Genomic DNA, 21,654 nt, shown 5'->3' with positions numbered 1-21,654 from the left:
TATTGTCTGGTCTATGCAAAGAATATAGCAAGTTTTATACTAAAGCCCGGTTTCTCGCCAGATTTATTCTTGGTAGATAGATTCCGGCGATAATCCGAAAACCCGCGAATATCTTGACAGGTATCAGTCCATTCTCTACAAGTCTAAAAGAGAGGGCCAAATGATATATTATTTTATATAAACTGTATCAGCACTATTTCTCCAGAGATAAAATTTACATTTGAAGGATGATGGGAACAATTTAGCAAGTTAGGTAAGTTGAATATTATTCAAGAAAATTTAATTAGCAATACAATATGACGCTAAGATTGATTCAGTTATCATTATTTTTCGGAAACGGTTGCAGAAATAAATTGTTTCTTGACATAAAAATTCGTTTTAAATAATTAAAAAATAGCGGTTAACCTTTCTGATTTCAATATCGCGAATATCTCGCCAATATCTCGAGTTTTTTCGGGGGTGAATTTTGCGCTAGAGTATGATGGGGTAGTTTTTGAGAATTGGTCAATTACCAATCAACAGCAATTAATTAGCAATAAAATATGCCGCCAAGATGGATCCTGTAGCTCTTTTCCTTACCGAGATATAGCTATGGCTACGCTAGGTTTACTGTAAAGTTGGCATAACTATTGTTTCTCGGAAACGGTTGAAGCAATAAATTGTTTCTTCTTCTTCTTCCTATTTATAAGCAATTCTGCTTGTTCATTGGCGGATGAATACCTCTATGAAAGGTTGTCACTCCATCTTTTGCGCGGTCGTCCGATACTTCTTCTGCCGATTGGTGACTTATTTCTTGCTATTTTGACGACACGGGTCTCCTCCATTCTGCTTATGTGTAGTGTTGTCCAAATGCAAGGACAAGACGAGACTTAGACAGTCTTGGTCTTGGTCTTGCGCCAATACATCTGGTCTTGGTCTTGGTATTGCACTCCCGGTCTTGGTCTTGGTCTTGCAGCAAGAGTCTTGCAAGTCTTGCAGTTACCCATTAGCCTATTGCTATTTATTAAACGTTACTTTAGATCTTAGAACAACGTAACAGAGTAAGTACATTTTAAGCCTGAATTAACATAGCCATAAAAAAGTACTAACCAAATTAATAAATGTCTAAACAACTGACACCGGGTGGGGTTTGAAGCGACTATCTAAGCGATCCGTGCCTATGCTCTAGCTAACTCAGCTATCTACCAGGCCCCACGGAAGTAAATCTGTTTCTTAATAAATGTTTGCATTTATGCTTAAGCTTACATGTGCTAAAACATGGTTAAAACAAAAAAAAACAAATGAATGGCATAAGCATGTCTGTATTTTAAAGAACATTATCTGCCTAGAAAGGGATTGATGGACATGATGGGCAAAAAATCCACATACATGTATCAAGGGCACAGATTTTCTAGGTGATAAGATAACAAACTATAATTCACTTATTAAAGCAAAATAAATGTTTTTACCAATCTTATCTCTACTTTTATATAAAAAAATAACTTGAAAATATAAAGAATAGTTAAAAAAGCAATGGTAATCAAAAGAAGTTATTTTAAATTAAGGAGATCCTACTTAATAAATACATTAATTTACCAAAATAAAGTAGTAGGTACATAATATATGTAATTGGTAATAAGGTAATAAGTATATTTTTTTACATGTCCACTTTTTCTAGAGGTTATTACTTAAAAAGCTTGTGATATCTCCACCGAATTTTGGTTTTTCGGGAAGAAATATTTGTAATTCCTTTTAGTGAAAAGATATTAGATGCTTCCTTAAATATGAAGTGTTTCTATTGATCATTCTCATTTCAACCTTTCTATGTAGGCACAATTTACACAAAGCAATTTGGGATGCATGAATTATTTCGAAAAACTCATCAAATTTGCTTTTAGGTCTTTTAGATCTATAACTCCAACGCTCACTACTCGGACTAGAACTATTTGAATCTTTGTCCCTCATGTCAAATTGTAAACTTGTCAATCCGGGAACAACAAGGATTAGATGAAAAACAATAATTATGACATTAGACTCAAAGGAAAGCTCAATTGGGAATAAAGTTAAGTGATGTCGAAAAAGTAACTACTATATTACTATACTACGAATAACGAACTAACGATATATAATTATCGGTTTGTTATTAGATACTTAACTAGTTACTTTATGTTCGTTACTATCCAATACCCTAAGTATCAATGCGGGAAGCGGCAGAAGCTGTAGGATCCCCGCTTATATATATATATATATATATATATATATATATATATATATATATATATATATATATATTAGATACTTAGGGTATTGGATAGTAACGAACATAAAGTAACTAGTTAAGTATCTAATAACAAACCGATAATTATATATCGTTAGTTCGTTATTCTAAATACTTCGGTATTTTGTTTACACGGTAGGCGACATTATCTGTTATTAATTTGTCTCGGTACTTTGAATATTAGCCGCGCTCTTTCAGCAAATTTGGTTTAACCGAATGATCTCATCGCACACTCAGCAGAAACAATTTATAGTCTTAGGCCGATAAGATTTGTTTATTTAGATTCCTCCTGATTAAATTGTAATGGGAAAAAAATTGAATTATTAAGTGGGTGTCCGTAACAATTATATTTTTTATTAGCTAGGGTGACATATTTAAAAAAAATATCGATATCGATACGATATTACTGTCGGCGTCGCAATGCAAGAATATTATTTTTACGATTAGAGGGCGGCTATTCTCAAAATATGGACAATTAATTTTAGAGCGAAGAATTCGTCTGCTGGAAAATAATGTACAACATTTTATTTTTACATTGTAATTATGACCTCTGAGCACGTGTCAAATGTGTTTTTTTTAATGAATATTTTGATTCGATATGTATGTTTATGGTATTGTTTGTAATGCGCATAAGTCCAGTTTTTCAAATTTTTATTACATATTTTTTTGCGTTTCATAGAGTCTTTAAGCATATACCCGAACTACTATACTCGCTAAAACCACACTCAGTCCTAACTGCAAGACGCAAGAGTCTCGCAGGCTTAGTCTTGTTCTTGCTTAAATCTTGCACGGTCAATCCTGGTCTTGGTCTTGCTAAAATTAGGTGGTCTTGGTCTTGGTCTTGCAAAAACGCAAGAACAAGACCAAGACTGCAAGACCAAGACCGATTTTGGGCAACACTACTTATGTGGTTATTCCATTCTTTTTTTTTTCTATTTTGTGTCCATTCATTTATACACTTTACGTTAAATTGTCTTCTAATGTCTTCACTTCTCTTTCGATCTCTCAGAGTATTTCCTGTAATTCTTCTCAGGACACTCATCTCTAAAGTTTCCAGTAGCCTTTGCGTTATGGCTGTGTCGGGTCTTGTTTCTGAGGCATATATCATTATTGGTCTTACACTGGCTTCATAAATTCTGATTTCATCTGTGTTAATGTGTCTATTTCGCCATATAGTGTTATTAAGGCATCCTGCCAGTCTATTTACTTTTTGTACTTAATCTCTCACTTCTTTGTCCAGGTCTCCATAGCTAGACAGTGTAATTCCCAGGTATTTTATTTCCATTACTGATGCCATCAATTTCTATTTTACATCTAGTTGGTTCCTTACTGACTTCTATTGTTTTAGTTTTCTGAGATGAGATTGTCATATTAAATTCTTTTGCTCTTATGTTAAATCTGTGGACCAGCCTTTGTAGACTATCTTCATCTTGGGCTATCAATATTGCGTCGTCTGCGTAACATAGTATTTTTATTTCTTTGGTTTCCATTCTGTATCCTCTTCCTTTGTTAACGCTATGATCAAATTAAAGAGCATGGGGTCAATGAATCCCCTTGTCTTATTCCGCTGCCTATTTCTATAGGTTCTGTAAGTCCATCTATTCTGACTTCCATTTTGTTGTTTTGGTAGATGTTTTCGATAGTTTTTATAATATTTAGGGGAACTTCTCTATTATACCGAAGATGGATTACATCTTTGAGTCTTACTCTGTCAAACGCTTTCTTTAGGTCGGCCAGACACAGAAATGCTGGTCTATTATACTCTGGTGATTTATGAATAATTTGCTTTATAACGAATATTGCAACTGTACACTATCTTCCTCTAAGAAAAGCCTGTTGTTCATCTGCTACACTTATCCCCTGACTTTTAGCACTTGTAAAATTTTGGTTGTAAGTTTTAGCGTAGTATTTATACCTTGTAGTTTCTAAAATTGCTTCTTGGCGTAATAAATTAGCAATAAATTATAGTCTTGGTCTGAATTCGGCCTTATAAAATGAATATGCTAACTTTACCAATATTATTTTTATCTATGTGCTCACGAAGAAAATAACACCTAATTCATTTTGTTTTATGTTTGCTGTTACCAATCGAAAAGTAATTCTGTTCGCCGGTAGTTTTTCAGTAATAACAGTTTTTGTTGTCTAAAATATCATTCAAAAGCAGTGTGGAACAACTTGGGGATCTATAGCTGCTACCCTGCGATGTTCAGCTCTCGGATTAGTGTATGCTGCTGCGCAGTATTGTGCTGCGTTGGGATCAACATTTTGTATAGAAGAATAAATGGCAGAGCAACATCTTATTCAGGATGCCACAGACAAGATTCTACATATGGAAAGCCCCAGGAGACAAGAAGGCCAGAATAATCCGAAATCAAATTGATTAGATTCTTGTCAGTAGATCAGAAATGTAAAGACTTACCCAGGCAGCGATGTTGAATCCCATCACAATCCTGTAGTCATGGACATGAATATATGTCCATGCAAATTATAAGTCCATGCAAAATAAATGTCCATATATTTCGAAAATTCAAGATAATACAAACTTACAGATACACCAAGATCAGTGGCGGTTTTTGGGGATAGGCAGGATAGGCCGGGCCTACCCAATAATTTTAAGAGCTTTAAAATTGAAAAACATATTCAAAAATTATGTTAATGCATGTAAATAAGTTTTAAATGTACTAAATCACTCAATACATTAGCGTCCGTTAAAACAACTATGTTATTATATTACCACAGAAAGCATCGAATCGTATTCAGGCATTTTAAATATCATTAATAGGCCCGATTGGAACTGGCCGACCCAGCTTACATAAGATCCCCGTACAAAAAGCGTTGGAAGTTACGCAGCTTGCCGGGCAACGATTTATATTGTCGTGTTTATGCTTGCTGTTTAGGCACCAGACGATCGGGCCTACGACGACCATCGTTGTCACATATAAATTTTCTTTTAAATTATAATAAAAAATATGTAACATAATCTATAATTGTAACATATTTTTAAACAAACATCACAATTGCAAACAAGTGCATGGTTGCCCAAATAAATTTTGAAAAATTCGTAAAATTCGAAGAAGAAAAATCACATTTGCATGATTTCTATATCGCCTGATTGTATGTAACTTATATAAATATGTGAGATTGTTTTATAACTGATACATAAAAATGAGCAGGTTGCAGCTAAATGCAACTTTAGCAGGTTGCAGTAATAGTAATGTAATACTTTTAATTGCTCTTGGTATGTTGTCTACAAATGGTTGTCTGGAAGTATTAGGAAAATCAGACTATATTGTTGGCCGTGTTTGTTATTTTCTAATAAGAAATGTGTATGGAATTGTGAAGGATACTTTGATTTAAAAAGTATGTCTGCCTCCTTAAAAAACATTCCAGTTGCAAGGAACATTTAAGTAATTTTTTGTCCTTTAAGGATGTACAGAAGAGGGCATTTTCTGTTCGCGATTTGCTAGATGAAAAATCGAAAATCGCAAAAATTAGATACAACGCAGAAGTTAAAATGAACAGAGAAATCATTAAAAAATTAGTTAGGGGGAGGGGGAATCATGACCCCGTGACCCCTACCTCTGAATCCGCCACTAATTACATATAGCTATTAATATGTAATTTGCTGGCTTGGCCTATCCAAAATTTTACCACACCAGCCGCCACTGACCAAGATAATCCCGATTTCGAAAGGAACAGGCTGAAATCTAGAAACCCGCCTGTTGCAGTTTCGCAACTTCATGAAAATATTAATTAAATATTAAATAGTAATTATTTCGATGTCTTACCGACAACCCCATCCAATTACGGGTAGTACAAATCAAATTTGAAAAACGCACCAGTAGTTGCAAGTATCAGGTAACATAAGCGTAACCTCTGACAGTCCCTTGAGTCCCCCCTTCCCCCGTCAAAGCCATCTCTAACTAATCCCACATGGAGATTCAAGGTTTGTTGTAAATTAAATTGTTTGCTGTTCCCTAGCAAGTACCGTTTACTTGTATAATTGTTACATTTACAGAAATATTTGTTGCGAATTCGTATAGTTGTGCTGAACTAATCCATATTGTGTTGCGCGTTGATCTTTTTAACGGATAAAAACATGTTTTACTTACGTTTGCTTAGATATTTTTACTGTATCTTTATTGATTCATTATTGATTCTTCTTCTTGATGTGCCTATCCGTTACGAATGTTGGCGATCATCATGGCAATCTTTATTTTATCTGCAGCAGCGCGGAAAAGCTGCACAGATGTTGTATTGAACCAGATTCTGAAGTTCTTTAACCAAGATGTTCTTCTTCTTCCTGGACCTCGTTTTCCAAATATTTTTCCTTGCAGGATGGCTTGAAGGAGAGCATATCTGGATTCATTTCGCATAATATGTTCGAAGAACTGTAACTTTCGAGATTTGATGGTGGTCAGTACTTCTCGATTCTTATTCATTCTTCTGAGGACCTCCTCATTTGTGACTCGGTCAGTCCACGGGATCTTAAGCATTCTCCGATATAGACACATCTCAAATGCTTCCAGTTTTCTGCACATATCTTCGTTCAAGGTCCACGATTCAACACCATAAAAAAAGACAGAGAAGACGTAGCATCGCAGCATTCTTACTTTTCTATCAACAGAGATTTTGTGACTCTTGAAGAAGGCCCCCATCCGATTGAAGGTGGATCTAGCTTTTCCGATGCGTGCTCTAATCTCCTGGTTGTTGGTCCATTCTTCATTTATTATGGTGCCGAGGTAGTTGTAGTGCGTCACTCTTTCTACAGGGGATTGGTTGACGTAGCGTTGACCTTCTGTTTTCTTTTCTTGCTAATTATCATAAGCTTTGTCTTCTTAACGTTTATATTGAGTCCATATTGTTGACTGTAATACGTGATTTTGTTCATAAGAACTTGTAGGTCTTCTAAGTTGTCCGCAAATACTATGGTATCATCTGCATATCTGATGTTGTTTAGCCGGTAACCATTTAGTAGAATACCTTTTTCAGTTTCGTGCAAAGCTTCGATAAATATTCTTTCAGAGTACAGATTGAAGATTAGAGGAGACAAAATACAGCCTTGCCTCACTCTACGCATGATTTTCACATAGTCAGTGTGTTCACCTTCAACTCTGAGATTTGCTGTCTGATTCCAGTAGAGACTTCTAATTCATTATTGATGGACGACTTATTTAATTATATTTATATCACCATTGTTGCATACATTTCAAGTGCTGACTTCACTGAATTGTACAATTTCATCATTAATTGAATGCTTAGTTTATTTCTAATTTTACCTTTGAATTGCATTTATTAGAACGTATATATAATATAAATTCATTCTTTTATTTCGATTGCATTTTGTTTAACATTCTTATAATTAGTAACTATTCGCCGAATTCTCTTTGTCAGTAATGTGTTCTTAACATCTTTTTTCCTAGGCAGATAAAAAATTGCTTATTTTGTAATTTTTTTGTATACATTTAGTCACGACCGGCAATGGTTAATCTATTGTTTCATTTTTTGAGATTTTAATCCTTGCATTATTCTGCTTTTACAAACTTATTCTCAACTATAAATAAATATTAGTTTTGGTATTGTTTGTCACATAATATTTAAATTTGTAGATATTCATGTTTTATTAGAATTTAATTTATGAAAGTTTATTGATTTTACTTGTTTTAAATAGAGTTTCATATGGTCTTCTTGCTTATTATTTGTCTATCGAAAGGGAGAAACCAGCGGGTTCTAGATTGAACATATAATTTATACTCACTTTCTGGTGGCCTCATATGTTATATAGAGATCAAATTATGTGCAGAAAGCAACACTGCGTTGAGTACTAGACAAATATCCAGGGAATTTGAGATTTCGCAAATATCCGTAATGAAAATTTTACGTGAAAATAAATTCCATCTATATAAAATAAGATTATTTCAAGAGTTGTCAAATGATGATTTCAATAAACGTGAAGAGTTTGCAGATATAATGATAAAAAAAATTTATAATCAAAACGATCCAAATTTTCTAAATAATGATATGTTTTACGATAAGGCCAATTTTTTATATAATGGAAACATAAATCGGCAAAATTGTGGATACAGGTTTTGTAATAATTCTCGTCAAAAAACACACACCGTATCCAGAAAAACTGATTGTTTCCTTTTTATTGAGGGAAACTTAAAAGGTCCGGCTTATTTAGATTTAGTTTAGTAAAACAGGATATAAAAAACTTCTCTACAAGCTGTATTCCATATGCATATTTCCAGAAGCGATGATCTGCGATGATAAACTGCGATGATCGCGGTGTACCGGTTGTGTGGTCTGTTACCGTGCCGTTTTGACTGAAGCGTCTGTCACTGAGGCCACTAGCGTCGATTGGTCCGAAAGCAGACACAGTCACAAACGCTGAGCGACTATAGTGGTTTGTGTATGTGATTTTGAGTTACATATACGTAGAGTTTTGAGTTACTAACATTTAGGTACTTATGTATTAGAAAGACTATTGGAAGTATAAATGGAAAGTGAGCATAGAACCACATATTCATAAATCATCATCAGTTAATCCCAGGTTTTGATTTGAATCATGTCTGGTTGCGGTAGATGAGCCGGGTAGATCTTAGAGATGTGGGGCAAGAATCATACAACACATTACATCTGAATGTCCTTTACTTCCAAGTACATCCAACTCAGAGGCAATAAACCAGATAGGCAGTCTCGACATCCATATATGTTAAATTTATTTTTAATTCTGTATGACTACTTGTTATTTGCATTTTATATTTTACATTTTCTTTATTATTGGGCCATATGTTATGTAAATAAACCTAGATGAGTACAAAACTATAAAAAGAACTTACTTATTCGTATTGTAGAATGTCGAATTCGTGTTGAGAATGTATTCCAGAAGTACGAATGCCAGCACTAATATAAACAACCCCTTGTAGGGGGTTACGGGGCACCAAGGTGGCATAACCACCTTTTACCTGTTTTGTAAATACATCGAGTATCAAGTCCAATCCTAAAATGATAAAGAGAGCGTTAATTCACAAATAACAAACTTAATTGTTTTTGATAAGAAAATGTGTATTATTAAATATATGTTGTTGAAGAATAACAATTGTTGTTTTCATCTTTAGTATGCATAATAAATATAAGGCGTTATAAATGATTTATATTTCAGTATTGTTGATTCATTTCAGTTAATTTCTGGTATAGTCCGTGCGAAATTACGCTAGAAAATTTCTCTCCAGGCGAGAGTAAGATATTAAAAAAATTGCAACAATGTTAGAAGCAAAAGTTGAATTATTACTCTGAACAGCGGCGTAGGTATTATTGCTACTTTACAAATTAAATAAGAATTAATATTAAGCAGTAGATTTTTTGGTTTAATATGTTAATTTACAATTTACATCATTACAGAGTATTAAGTAAATGAGTTACATGTGTTTTACGTGTGGAGGGGAGACATCCTATAATGTTTCATCTTATTCTACTTGGGTTTTTCTTGAAGTAGATTTTGGGGCCAGGTTCTATCTAGTCTTCTTGTGTTTATAGTTTCTTTACAAATTAATTTTCATGGTTGATAGTCATAGGTGTAGTCCGTAGTAGTAATGTAACGAATATTCGCATTCGCATTCGCGAATATTCGCATATTTTTTCAATATTCGCATTCGCATTCACGAAATTTGGCGAATGTTTTGCGAATATGAATGTAAGAAAGATCATAATTTGAAGATTAGGTTAATAAAATCAAAATCCATTCACTTCTCAGATTTTTTATTAAGAAAACTCACTTTATTTTACAAGCTTAGAAAACTATAAGTATAATTAGAAAACAAAAAATAAATGATGCAATGTAAACAAACAAAAAACAAATTATTCTTTGAAACTGTTATTATCAAGAAGTTTTTGATTTTATAAATCATCTTAAAAAAGGTAAGAATTATTCAACTACAAACTAAAAATAGTCTATGTGTTTTTATGTAGAGTTTAAACAAACAAACATAAACAGTTCGACTTCATTAGATAAGTTTAGATAAATTTAGTAATTCAGCAATTTTCGGAACAAGATACATATAATGTACACTACACTGTAATGTTATACAGTACATGATTTATATAATAGTTCTGAAAATTGCTGAATTACTAAATTTATCTGAACTTATCTAACTACACACCTCGCGCAAATGAAACTGCCGGCAGTGCCTGAGACAATTAAAATTGCCAAATTAAAAAAAAATGAATATTCGCATTCGCATTCGCGAATGTTCAAAAAATGACATTCGTTACATCACTAGTCCGTACAGACTTGTTTACACGAGTAGAGTTGTGAGGAGAGTAGAGTAGAGTCGACTCTACTCGCTACTCTACCAAAAATGGCTTGATATCGTTCACACGAGGAGAGTTACAAGTACAGTACTTATGCTAGTATACTGTGGAGTAGGTGTTTGTTTAGTACAAAATGAATTCAAGAAAAAGAAAATTGATTCAAAATTGTTTAGCTACTGTTGCAAATGCATTTGTAACTGAGGTCGCTTTGTAACAAAGAAAAGAGTGGATGAGAAAGTGGCTTAAAAGAAGGAATACACACGGGGCCTCAGCTCTTTTATCTTGATAATACATATCTTGAACAAGTAATAAAAACCTGTAACTTGCCCGTGAGCCTTCAGTTTTCTTGTTTCTTTTTGCACCTTTCATGATTGCTTCCATAGGAGTGAACCATTTCACGTTCGGAACGTATACATCGGCTAAACCTGAACCCCATTTTTTTGATTTTTGTATTTTTAAACACTCTTGATTATAAGTGCACCTTATATTCTTAATTTTTTGCTTGATCTCGTTTACTCCAAAGCCCCCTTTTGCCATTCTTTCGACGATTTCATCCACCGCATCTCTAGAAGTTTTAAAGTGAAAGTGAAATGAAGTTCATCTTCGGTGAACTTCATTTTCACTATTTACATAAAACACAACTCCAGATGGAATGACAGCTTCCCTATGCACTCTCCTACCTACTCTACTCTACCAGAATTGACCGCGTTCCATGGGTAGAGTGCGCAGGCGAGTGGATATTTTGGCGGTGGTGGTGGTAGTAGAGTAGAGTTACTTTGCCACATGTTGCTAGTCACTCTACTCTACCACGTACTATGCATTCTACTTGCTACTCTACTGCGCTAAGCGTTTTTACGGGTAGAGTTACTCTACTCTACCAAGTACTTGCATCATTACTCTACCCGTGTAAACGGGTCTTTGTTCGTTAAACGAGTTTTTGTGCAAGCAAATACGTATACGTAACGTATCTTTTTGACATATAAGAATGCGCATTAATGGTTGAACTACCATATCTAGATACGTATTACCTAACGTAACGGGCTGGTACGTTACGTTCATACGCATCCCTATCGAGCCAAAGGTAACCGAATGCACAAGGGGATCTTACCCGATTACCAAAATATCAACATTCAACATCCACATTTCATAAGCTCACGTGGTACGTGTTTTTTCACATTTGTGGTTAAGTATATTTGTTTTGATTTTTATAAATAATGGAAAGCAGTAGAAAACGACTTCACTTCAGAAATGTAGATGATTTGTTCTTGTTGAAAGAAGTCGTAGGGAAGAACCCTTACGACCATCCAGAAAGGTGAAATTTAATCCAAAAGCAAAAAATATTGTTACATTTTATATCAGACATGGTATCAAAATTAAAGTCTTCGTCTTCTTCATGATCAATAAAGGCACCTACATTTAATATCGCGTCCATCTCAAAAATTAAACATTGTTCAAAAAAATATTTATTTATTTTGAATATCAAAAATAGGGTTAAATGACAAGAACAAGACTGGCACTGACAATTTATTAGTTAATCACTAATTCGGTGAGGGCAACACCATCGTTACGTTACGTGCAGAACAAAAACTCTCAATTTAACGTTCATCTTCTTCGATACGTTAGTTCTTTACTATAGGGAGATAAGTTACGTTAGGTAAAATAGTTACAAAAACTCCCTAATATGAGTGGGAGCTTAACCACCCTTCCCCTCGACCTTAGAGGTATACTCAGCGCCCGTACAGACCGGCGGGCAAACCAGGCGGATGCTCAGGTTGTCAAATTTTGAGGGGAGCCGATATAAAAATAAAAAAAAAAATTGAATCCATGCCATTAATTATTTTAATTAAAATTGATCATTTTTCATGGAATATTGATTATATCTCTAATATTATATATTTTTAATATTCTAATATTCTTATTATTATTAAGTATTAATAAGAAAACTATTTGTATAGTTAGAATTCATAATACATAACTAAAAAAAAGGTTAATCGACAAAAATAAAAATTTACTAATAACAATAATGAAACTCAAGTATTTCCGCACAACACTGATGCAGACAAATGTTAGGTATAGTTTATTTCACGAAAAATGGTTGAGTGCTTAATGATTGCAATAAAACCCGACCGCAAGTACCCCAGCTTAGTCAACTTTAGTTGAGCAGGTAAGTATTCAGGTAAAATTGAAGCTACTGTGGAGTGTCGTTATCTTGTTTGTATAATAAATTCCTGGTAATATAAAAACGATTAAAAAATCGTATAAAAGTATAAAAACGATTAGAATACATTTTATTTCATAAAGTTGTAAACATTTTAACAGTGAGTTTCACTAACAATGGTTGATCTTTTAATGACCACAATAAATTTGCTGATCGTTAAGTATTTCCTGGAATAATTATACAGGTTCCCTCTATTCTGTATAATTTGTAAAAGTATATAAAACCGATGAGAAATTTTTAAATATACATTTTGTTTCATTTAGTTGAAAGTGTTACAAGTGTTACCAGTGTTATACCTATTTACACCTATAAAACAGCATTATGTGGCGTCCGTGGAAATGGTGGTGAAAAGGTGAAGATGGTGCTTCTTCCAGTGTTCCAGCAAAGAAAAAGCATTTATCTGCTGATGCTAGAGAAATCGTAAAAACAATATATAGTTCTTTACTTACAAGAGGACTTACTGCTAATACTGCTGCCAGTGAAATATCTGATTTAACGAAAATACCTCTAACCACAGAGAAAAGAATTACATCAAATCCCATTAAGTCAAGAAGGAAGCGTAAGGATGCCGGTTCTACCAAATGTATTGACGAAAGTGATAAGGACGAAAAATTTACACAATGTACGAAGAGCAACGGATACCTACATTAGATGCTTTAAAACAACGGCTTACTAATGATGATACACAAATAAACTGTAGCCGCATTAGTCTTTGGAGGATTTTGTCTAAAATGGGCTTCAGATATCGTACAATTGACAAAAGGCAAGTGCTTATGGAGTCCCATCGTTTACAAAAGTGGCGTACTGAATATATAACTTCCATAAGAAAGTACCGTACAGAAGATCGACCAATAATTTATCTGGACGAGACATGGTTTGACACTCATGAAACACCATCCAAAGGATGGTCCGATTCTTCCAACAGGTGTCAAACAAAAGCTCCATCAAATAAAGGGAAAAGAATAACAATTTTACATGCAGGATCAGAAAACGGTTGGGTCCCAAATGCCTTATAGCTTTCTGCAAAGAACATTAAAGACTCCTGCGTGGACTACCATGAGGATACAACGGAAGAGCTTTTTGAGCAATGGTTTAAGAATTGTCTTATACCTAACCTTTCTCAAAATAGTGTGATAGTAATGGACAATGCAAGTTACCACAGTCGTCAATTACATAAGTCTCGCAAATAACACGAAAATTGAAATTCAAAACTACCTGTTAGAAAACAATATATATTTTGAAGGAAGTTATTTAAAAAATGAACTGTTAGAAGTGTTACAATCATTTTCTATTAAAAAAAGTATATGTTTGTGACGCATTGGCCGAGGACATGGGACATACAGTGTTACGGCTTCCGCCCTACTATTGTTTATTTAATCCCATAGAGCCTATGTGGCACCAACTAAAGTCAAATGTTAAATCACAAAATGTTTCTCAGACTTTAAGTGGTAGTGTAGTCGAATTAATAAGGAAATGTGTTGATGATATCTGCCCAGAAATTTGGAAAAATTCAGTACGCCATGTAATGAACGTAGAAAATTCATATGTTACTTTGAATCACATAATTAAACCAATTGTTATTAATCTTGAAGAGGATAGCGACAGCGAAACAGAATTAGGTATTTAAGAATTCATAAATATATTTTGGTTATTTTGGGTATTTTTTTTTGTAAATATTAACTTGTATATATTTTTCTATATTTTTTTTCAATTCATCTATTTTTTGTACATTATGTATTCGTTTGTATGTATATACTGTAAATAGAACTATTATTACTGTACATTTTTAACGATATCCGATTAGGAAGAGCAAAAACTTTTAAACACGCCAGTTTTTTGCTGACAGTTCTAAGCCTGTAAAAAGTGTGAAGGAAAGTACCTTTCTGAATTTAGATCCATATACTACAATTATTATTCACGTAGGGCAAAAAAATCTTCATGTTAAAAATTGTTCAATTATCAAGTATATTCACTTGAACAACCTGAAAATACCATATGAAATAATTTAATACATTTTTATAATCGTGTATTACACAGCTACCAATGAAATATATTAAATAACCATTAAGCACTCAACCATTTTTCGTGAAACAAACTATACTGAACCGATCTTTATAGAAAAACGCATTTGCCATATAAAGATACAGTATGATTATGAAGCTATTGATAGTATTGATGATGATATTTATGCGAAAGAACATTTAAAAATAAATATTTTCAACATATTAGTAGATTAAATTAAGTCTTCATTGCTAGAACGTTTTAAAAAAACTAATGATTTTTTGAATAATTGGGAATTTTGTGTAATTAAAAAAGAATTTAAATAATGATGAATTTCACAAATTTCGCATGAATAAGACCAACAAAAAAATTTTATATGAATGGTACTGAAGTACTTAATGAATGAAATAATTATATCTTTTAAAAAACCTAAATCCTGAAAATGTTATTGTCCTTTAGAGATTCTGAATTTTATAAAAATTAATGACCTATATACAATTTATGTCCAATTTGTGAATAACTTTAAGAACTTTAACAGAAGTTACAAAAAATATAAATATGGCCGAAAACATGTTAGTCCAGTTGTCAGAGATTTGACTTATAAAAATCATACGAACAAGCTGAATTTTGCTGAGAATGTCAATTTTAGGACCCCAAAAAAATGCAAAAAGGTTTACCATTCCTACTGGAACGGAAGAACGAAAAAATCGATTTTCCAAGAAACTGCACGCTGTAGAAAAAAATGGTCCAAATAAATGAGCTGAGATAATTCTGAACAAAAATGTTGATTAGAACTTTTTGTGTAGAATGAACCGTTCGCTTAGGAACAACGCTTGAAGCGACTGGTGATTTGGAATTTCGATATATTTTATCCTATCGACAAAAATTAAATGTGTTTTAAAGCCAAAGTAAAGCGAAGTCACAATTTTTGCATTTTGCCGAAAATGAAGTTGGTGTTTACAAAGGTGTTAAATAAATAAACTTTGCGCGATTATTGCCATTTTTACGATGGTCATGAGATCAATAAAATTTATCACTCTCATTGACTGATCGTAGTGGAATTTAACAAATTTTTCGAGAAAAATATTGTATACAATGTTACAATGTTTTTATAAAAAAATATTCATCAATCATAATTTTTTTCAATATTGTAACATTGGTTACAACGTTTTTTCCACCAAGTGATTCAGATTCAAGATGATTTTATTAAATAACTTTATATTTACATAAGATAGAATAAAAGTTGTTAGATCAAAATAAAGGTTATCCTTTATAGATGTCATTTAAACCATAGTTAAAAAACATTGTAAGTAGAGTTATTAATACAATGTTATACATATCAGGTGCCGTAATAATGTTCTGAAGCTATTTTCTTGTGGCATTTTAAATTAATTACTATTTAAATGGGAATAAGCCACAATTAAAGGTTAAAATACGTTTATTGACGTTTCAATTTCCACTTCGATTTCCGAAGTGGAAATTGAAACGTCAATAAACGTATTTTAAACTTTAATTGTGCCTTATTCCCATTTAAATAGTAATTAGGTGCCGTAATATTTCAAGGTAAACGTGAAGTTGCTACTGTATCTGCAGGTAAACTATAAATACCCATTCTTTGTGAATCACCTTGTGCAATTATATCCTCCAGTATTCTATAAGTGTTATTAATTTCTGATAACAATTAACAACAGTATCAACTATACAAAATACGTGTATAAAAACATCTGCGAAGTTACTTAACATATTTTTCTTTTTAATATTATCCCTGTTATCGCTAAGGAAAGATTGTTATGACTCACGTAGTCAATAAATGGTAAACATAAAGATTAAAAACACAAACAACATCTCGGAAGTCAAAAGCACCGCATAAAATTCGTTTTTATAGCGATGTTAATTTTAAAATGCAATTAAAAACAAAATTAACAATTTAATAGCTTCATTGAAAACAAAACTTATTCGGTTCCAATAACATTTTGCCTAGTCAAGATCTACTTGCAGCTGGAGTTAATTACTCTAGTCGTCAGAGACGAAAATGCCACTAGATCTCTAAAAGTCATACGAACATGCTGAATTTTGCTAAGAGTGTCAATTTTGGGATCCTAAAAAAGATGCACACATGTTTTCACTCCTACCTCCCGGCTTCCCCTTAAAACCTCCTCGTAAAAAGGCTACTTCAAAGGCTAAAAAAGGTTCGCTGAAAACCGCTAACTCAGCGGTTTCTAGGCAAAAGTTATTACGCTACGTATCATCCTCAGTAGAATAAGGAATAAATGTGAAAAAGATCAAGATGAAACGCAGTTTGCGTTTAGAGATGAATTGGGCACTATAGAAGCACTTTTTGCACTGAATGTTTTGCTACAGAAATGCCGAGATTAACATAAAGATGTATTTGCCGTATTTATTGATTATGAAAAGGCACTTGATACAGTATATCATGACCAGTTAATTAAAATATTAAGAGATAAAGGAACTGACAGCCGCGAAGTCAGGATTATTGAAAAATTATATTGGCGTGAAATAGCGATCATTCGTATTAATGGGAAGTCGACAGAAGAGTGTAAGATTCTGAGTCAAGCAGGGTTGTATGCTGTTCCCAATGTTTTTTAATTTATATTCAGATTCAAACGTGCTTTGCACAACTTGGAATATGATGTAAAAATTAATGGAAAACTGGTAAATACCATCAAATACGCAGATGACACAGTTATATTGAGCGATGACTTAATTCGATTGCAATATCTTTTTTTAAAGTCCATTAACGGTGGGACGAGAGATGGGACTAACAATTAATTGTTCTTAAACACTGGTATTTAGTCGCTTAAGTACCTCATCAAAATACTCAATTGCAAATAAATAGACAACCAATACAAAGAGTAACCAATTTTAAATATCTAGGATGATATATTACCGAACAATTAAATCCAGATAAAGAGATAGAATGTAGAATTGAGATGGCTCCTACAATTTTTTTTTAAATAAGGTCACTCTTTTGTAACGATAACTTGAAACTTCAACTTCGGAAACGAATGATTAAATATTACATACGGTCAGTTATTTCATATGGTGTGGAAGCATAGACCTTCACAATATCTACTATTAATCGCTTACAGGCTTTGGAAATGTTACTAAAAATACCGTGGACTGCTAAGCAGATAAATAAAGCAGTAAAGCAGGAAAATAGCATATCTTGGACATATAAGGCGGGCAAAACAGTACAATATTCTTCGACTAATAATTATGATGGGTAAAACCAAAGGACACAGTGGAATTGGTAGAACATAAGCGTCGTGGTTGAAGAATGTCACAGAATGGACCGGGATAGCAGAGTCGAACAATTATTCAAAATAGCTCAAGACAGAAAGAGTCTTGTAATCGCCAACGTCAAGAGGACTTGATAAGGCGCGTCAACAAGAAGATAAGACAATCTTCTATATGAACAAGTAACTCAACTTGTGACTTTCGATAAACATCTTTCAAACTATACGAAAAATACCATGAAGAAATCATTTATACGATGTTTTCCAAGATTATTTTATTACTGTTCTGTTTTGACCAATCTTCTATAAAGGCCGTTCTAATCTTCTGATATAAAAAATGCACTATCATGCATTCCCAAATCGAGTATAGAAGGAATATTAACTATAGGTATAGAACAGAAAACATTGAAGAGGTACGGACATAAAGATCAGCCATTGGCATAGGTAACAGGCAGATATATCGACAATTAGATGAGCAATATTGATACCAGGAATGCCATCCCAGAGGCAGCTGGAAGAGCGAGAGAAGGCAATGAAAACTGTAATATCCTTATATTGTATTATATTATCTATGAATATAATAAAGAAAAGACAACAGAATATTTTGTCAGAAACCAAAACAAAAATCATACAAAACGATCTAAAATGTATTTATATTTCAAATATGGTAAATTCTGGCAATTGTCCTAGATTTAATATTGTTGCTGACCTTTGTTTACATCGCGAAAGACGTGAATTACAAAACACAATCACTAAAACACTAAATATTTTGAAAAACAAAGTAACATACAGGTGAGAGGTGACTATGCTGGTCATAAATAACGAATAATTTACGTTACCATCGCGTGTATGTATTTCTACCTCTTGACCTATCTGTCTGCACGGGACATTAGCATAATTTGAATCCCTATACCTATTGCGAATCGTTATCTACTTGTAAATTGCTTAACATACTTTTAAAAATACCAGTCTAGACGAAATAATGTCAGTTGGGCAATATCGTGATGTAATTTTTCTGTAACTGTTCAGATGCGAGAAAAACATGTGTTGAAATTTACCATTCTTTCCAAATAATCCGGGAAAATCGTTCTATAAACACCACAACATATTGATTAACTTTAACTGTCTTTAAAATACGAGTTGTTAAATTTAACACCAACTGGGAAAACACAGTTTTGAAGGACGATTCGAATGTTGCTTTACTACCGACTGACAATCTCCGACATTATAATATCCTCTCCCGCAGCCGACAGACGATGAACTGAACTGTCTGAAGCAGAAGCAGCGAAACAACCAGCCAAAGACTGGTGGCCGCCGCTACTAAGGCATTGTTGCCAAATGTCATGTTTTTACCTAAGACAAATTCAACACGGACTCCAAAAAAAGTCACTATATAGATTTATACAAATCGCATCTTTTATATTGTGCATATTTAACGAAATTATTTGCATATTTTTATGAAAGTTTGTTTATATTTCATAAATCTTCAAGTTGTTATGGTAACTAGGAATGGATATGGACTCTTCCGCCATCTCCATTGTTATGTCTCGATTGATGGAACTGCTTCTATAATACCATGGAGCATTACGATTATTGGTTTTCAACATTTCGTTCTAAACCTCTGGATTACTTCAATGTTGTTGTTATTACCTCATCGCTAGAGCTGCGGGCCCTAGGTCCATACTGGACTAAATATTTGTTTATAAATCAATACTTTATTATCTATGGATAGTTTAGAATTTCTTCCTAGCATCTAATAGAATTTTTTAAATTTAATATTTAGTTCTCCTCTCTGCTTCTGTATATGTATTTTCTAACACAGTCTAGTAGCAGAATCTGCAACAGATTCCTATATGTCATCTATTATGGTTCCCTTCTCTTTTATTGATAAAGTTTACATGTGCATCAATTTGATTGGCCTATCTTCCTTTTTTCGTAGCTGTAAAATGAGTATATATCCCTTTTTATTCATCAATGCCATTTACTATACCTATTTGATAAAATAAATACCTTCAACATCTTTATGTATTTAATTAACTTTTCTAATTTCTTTTACTATTGTAGCGGCATTTGTATTGTACCCGTACCGGTACTCGGTAGCGGGTAAATACTCTTTTACGTTCCCGGTAGAAGATATATCTACTTCAGGGATGCGACCCTGCCACGTGAGCCATAGTTCAGTGAGGCCAAAAGAGAGGTGGCTTTCCGACAGATGCAAGGAAACAGGTCTGGATAAAAAGTATGATAGCTTTAATTTACACAAAAAAATCAAAGAAAGGACAGGTTCTAGAAAAAGCACAAGAACGAATATATTTAAAAATGATAAAGGAGATAATATTACTGATATGAAGGAAAGATTGTGCCACTGGACCAACTAAATCCAAAAGCTATTTAATGATGAAAGAGAAGAACTATCATTAGAAACCACAGAGCATACCGGACCATCAATATTACGGGAAGAAGTCATCTATGTTATTACAAACACAAAAGAGGTCAAAGCTACCAGACCAGATGATGTGCCCATCGAATTATTAACCTTCGAGTGGTAACGTACGGTCCCTGACACCGCGTGTTTTGTCCGCGCAGCAAGGTAGCTTTCAAATCCTCATCACGCTATTCTATTCAGTCTTGAAAAATCTGTGACCGAGTGCGGATAGTTCATATGTTATTCGACCTGACGGTGTGAACGACCGAGGTTACCATTTGTGTTATACTCAACGGTAAATTTTTGTCGTTTTTGGTCCATAGTCAGTTTAAATAATAGATATATCAATTCAGAGGAGGATTTCTGTGATGAAGAATATGTCGAAAATCATGTACCAGTAGAAGTAATCCAGCGTATACCACGTTTGTTTGGGAAAGATGGAACAAGTTGGAGGAAATATCATGAATTTAATCGTAACGTTCGAACTCGTACTGAAAATCTTTTACCCAATCTGGCAGGACCAAAAGGTGATATTAGGCGAATATTGGTGATAAAAGAGATTTGGAAATGTTTTTTCACTACAGATATTCTAGTAGAATGCACCAATAAGTAGCATTGAAACGCTATGACACAGTCAATAACAGAACGGCTAGGCCAATTGATCTTAAATTAAAAGAAGAAGAATTAAAAGCTCTCTTTGGGCTGTTGTACATATCCGGCGCTAACAAAAGCAATCATCTTAATGCTGATGATTTATTTAGAACAGATGGAAGGTCAATGGAGATTTATCGCCTTACGATGTCGCTAAAGATGTTCCAGTTCATTTTAAGACACATTCGGTTCGATGACAAAAGTACTAGGATACAAAGGCAAGAATTCGACAAGTTGGCCGCAATATGTGAGATTTTTGAAGCTTTAAATTCTAATCTACCGAAGCATTACAATCTTTCAGCATATACTACGATAGATGAAAAGTTAGAAGCCTTTTGCGGCAAATGTTCATTCAGGGTTTACATACCGAATAAATCAAATCATTACGGTATAAAAATATATGCTTTAGCAGACGCTGAGATGTATTATACGTCCAAGATGGAAGTATATGTTGGTAGACAGCCAGCAGGAAAATATTTTGTTGATACGTCAAATATGTCACTTGTACCTCGTCTGTGTGAACCGATTTGGG

General features: G+C 33.5%; 1 protein-coding gene across 2 annotated transcripts in view; it reads right to left on the bottom strand.

Moving 5' to 3' along the window:
- Window positions 1-19,320, bottom strand: part of LOC140445926 (beta-1,4-N-acetylgalactosaminyltransferase bre-4-like) — a 129,629-nt gene extending 110,309 nt beyond the window's left edge. The window contains exons 1-2 of one of the 2 annotated variants that reach the window (XM_072538371.1): window positions 19,001-19,320; window positions 9,100-9,260 (exon numbers count right to left, since the gene is read on the bottom strand). In XM_072538371.1, the coding sequence (XP_072394472.1) occupies window positions 9,100-9,212 (113 nt within the window). In that variant the 5' untranslated portion in view covers window positions 9,213-9,260; window positions 19,001-19,320. The remainder of the gene's footprint in view (window positions 1-9,099; window positions 9,261-19,000) is intronic. The other variant, XM_072538370.1, reaches the window with a different exon arrangement.
- Window positions 19,321-21,654: the final 2,334 nt, after the last annotated feature.

The sequence above is a fragment of the Diabrotica undecimpunctata genome, chromosome 7, assembly GCF_040954645.1.
Source record: "Diabrotica undecimpunctata isolate CICGRU chromosome 7, icDiaUnde3, whole genome shotgun sequence".
In the NCBI taxonomy this organism is placed as follows: domain Eukaryota; kingdom Metazoa; phylum Arthropoda; class Insecta; order Coleoptera; family Chrysomelidae; genus Diabrotica; species Diabrotica undecimpunctata.
Note: the sequence above shows the minus strand (reverse complement) of the source record. Positions and strands in the feature narration are given on the sequence as shown.